Genomic DNA, 1,702 nt, shown 5'->3' on the forward strand with positions numbered 1-1,702 from the left:
TTGCGTCCTGTGTGCCCCGGCTGGGGCCGGGGATTCAGCCTGCAAATGAGCTACGGGCCCTGGACTGGAATCGAACCTGGGACCCTTCAGTCTGTAGGCAGACGCTCTATCCACTGAGCCACACCAGCTGGGGCGAGGGCGTCCATAACGGTCACCGCCTCTGACAGGCAGGGGTGCGGTCTCAGGCCCTGGCACTGGGTGGGATGCGTTCCTGTCTCCCAGGCCTGGAGGAGCAGAGAGAAGCCATGGCGTGATCAGCCAGAACACCCCCCCGCCCCCTGCAGGGTGATTACCTGGAAGGCCGCACCCCTGGCAGGACCTGGGGCCTGGGGTTACCTCTGTCTTCCTTCCCCGAGGGGAGCGGGGAGGCAAATTAGCTCCCAGCTAATTGCTGCGAGTGAGTGTTAAGTTCATCGGGTAATTACTGAGGGCTCAGAGGTCCCGTGGAATTGCTTGGGGTGCCACACCCATGGCTGGGGCACACGTGCATCACCGACCCTGCTCTTGGGAATGTGGTGGAATCTCACGTTCTCTGACCTGGGAGCTGCAGGATCTGGACGGGCATCCTCAGGGGCCACGCCCGTGTGCCAGGCGGCCAGGTGTCTGTCCCAGGAGGCAGGGGGACTTGCAGAAAGCGAGCAGAGCAGGCGTTGGAGTCCAGCTTCAGGGCTACTCCGGCCGCATCCCCAGGGAGCAGGCCTGGGGGCCAGGGAGTGAGGGCCTGTGACCAGCAGCAGCGCCTGAGGGGGTCCTGCAGGGCTGGGCAGGTGGCAAAGACTGTGCAGCGAAGAGAACAAGAGTCCCAGCAGATATCATAGACACCAGGGCCCGGCCAGTGTGGCTCAGTGGTCGACCTATGAACCAGGAGGTCAGGGTTCAAGTCCCAGGCAGGGCACATGCCCAGGGTTGCAGTCTTGAACCCCAGTGTGGGGTGTGCAGGTGGCAGCCAATCCACGATTCTCTCTTATCATTGATGTTTCTAGCTCCCTCTCCCTCTCCCTTCCTCTCTGAAATCAGTAAAAATATGTTTTTTAAAAAATAATAGACACTCTGTAAAGTCCTCCCTGACTGCTCTGGGTCACCACCTCCATGAAGCCCTCCCTGACTGCTCTGGGCTCACCAGTCCCCCCGCCGCTGAGCTCGTCTGCAGCCTCCCAGCTGCAACAGAACTCTTAGCCCTTAATTATATGTTGTCTGCAGCGGTTGGTTGTTGGTTCCCATCGGTGAGCCAGGCCACTGCGCCATGCGGGCTGGGTCCTGGGGAGCCTCAGACCAGAGCCCCCTCGGCCCCTGCCAGTCAGGCCTCTCTGAGAAAGTAGTGGGAGCCCATATCGGCCGCAGCCAGACGCTCCTCTCCAGTTAAGCAGGGCAGCCTTGGAGACTGTGCCTTCCGAGGTCGGGCTTCGCCAGTCACTTTGTCCCTGGAGTCAAGGGCTGGACCAGTGGGGTCATTCTGTCCACACTTCAGCCTCCTCCTCAAGCCGCCGTCTGCCCCTTCCCCCCTCCCCCGGGCTCGGAGCTGCCGGCACCCGGCTGACCCGTCTTTCCTTCCCACACAGGCATCTTCATAACAACCGAATCCAGCGCCTGGAGCCCCACAGCTTCGAGGGCCTGCACAGCCTGGAGACGCTGTGAGTGCGGGTGGTGGTCGAGCTCCGTCCTGTCCGGGGCGGAGGGGCGGGGTGGGCGGGGGGAGGCTGGC

The 1,702-nt window shown here is 62.4% G+C and overlaps 1 protein-coding gene across 1 annotated transcript in view; it reads left to right on the plus strand.

Moving 5' to 3' along the window:
- Positions 1-1,702, plus strand: part of LGR6 (leucine-rich repeat containing G protein-coupled receptor 6) — a 26,082-nt gene that overhangs the window by 11,462 nt on the left and 12,918 nt on the right. Inside the window, exon 5 of the mRNA XM_015559880.1 lies at positions 1,560-1,631. Within this exon, the coding sequence (XP_015415366.1) occupies positions 1,560-1,631 (72 nt within the window). The remainder of the gene's footprint in view (positions 1-1,559; positions 1,632-1,702) is intronic.

The sequence above is a fragment of the Myotis davidii genome, unplaced genomic scaffold (assembly GCF_000327345.1).
Source record: "Myotis davidii unplaced genomic scaffold, ASM32734v1 scaffold1915, whole genome shotgun sequence".
In the NCBI taxonomy this organism is placed as follows: domain Eukaryota; kingdom Metazoa; phylum Chordata; class Mammalia; order Chiroptera; family Vespertilionidae; genus Myotis; species Myotis davidii.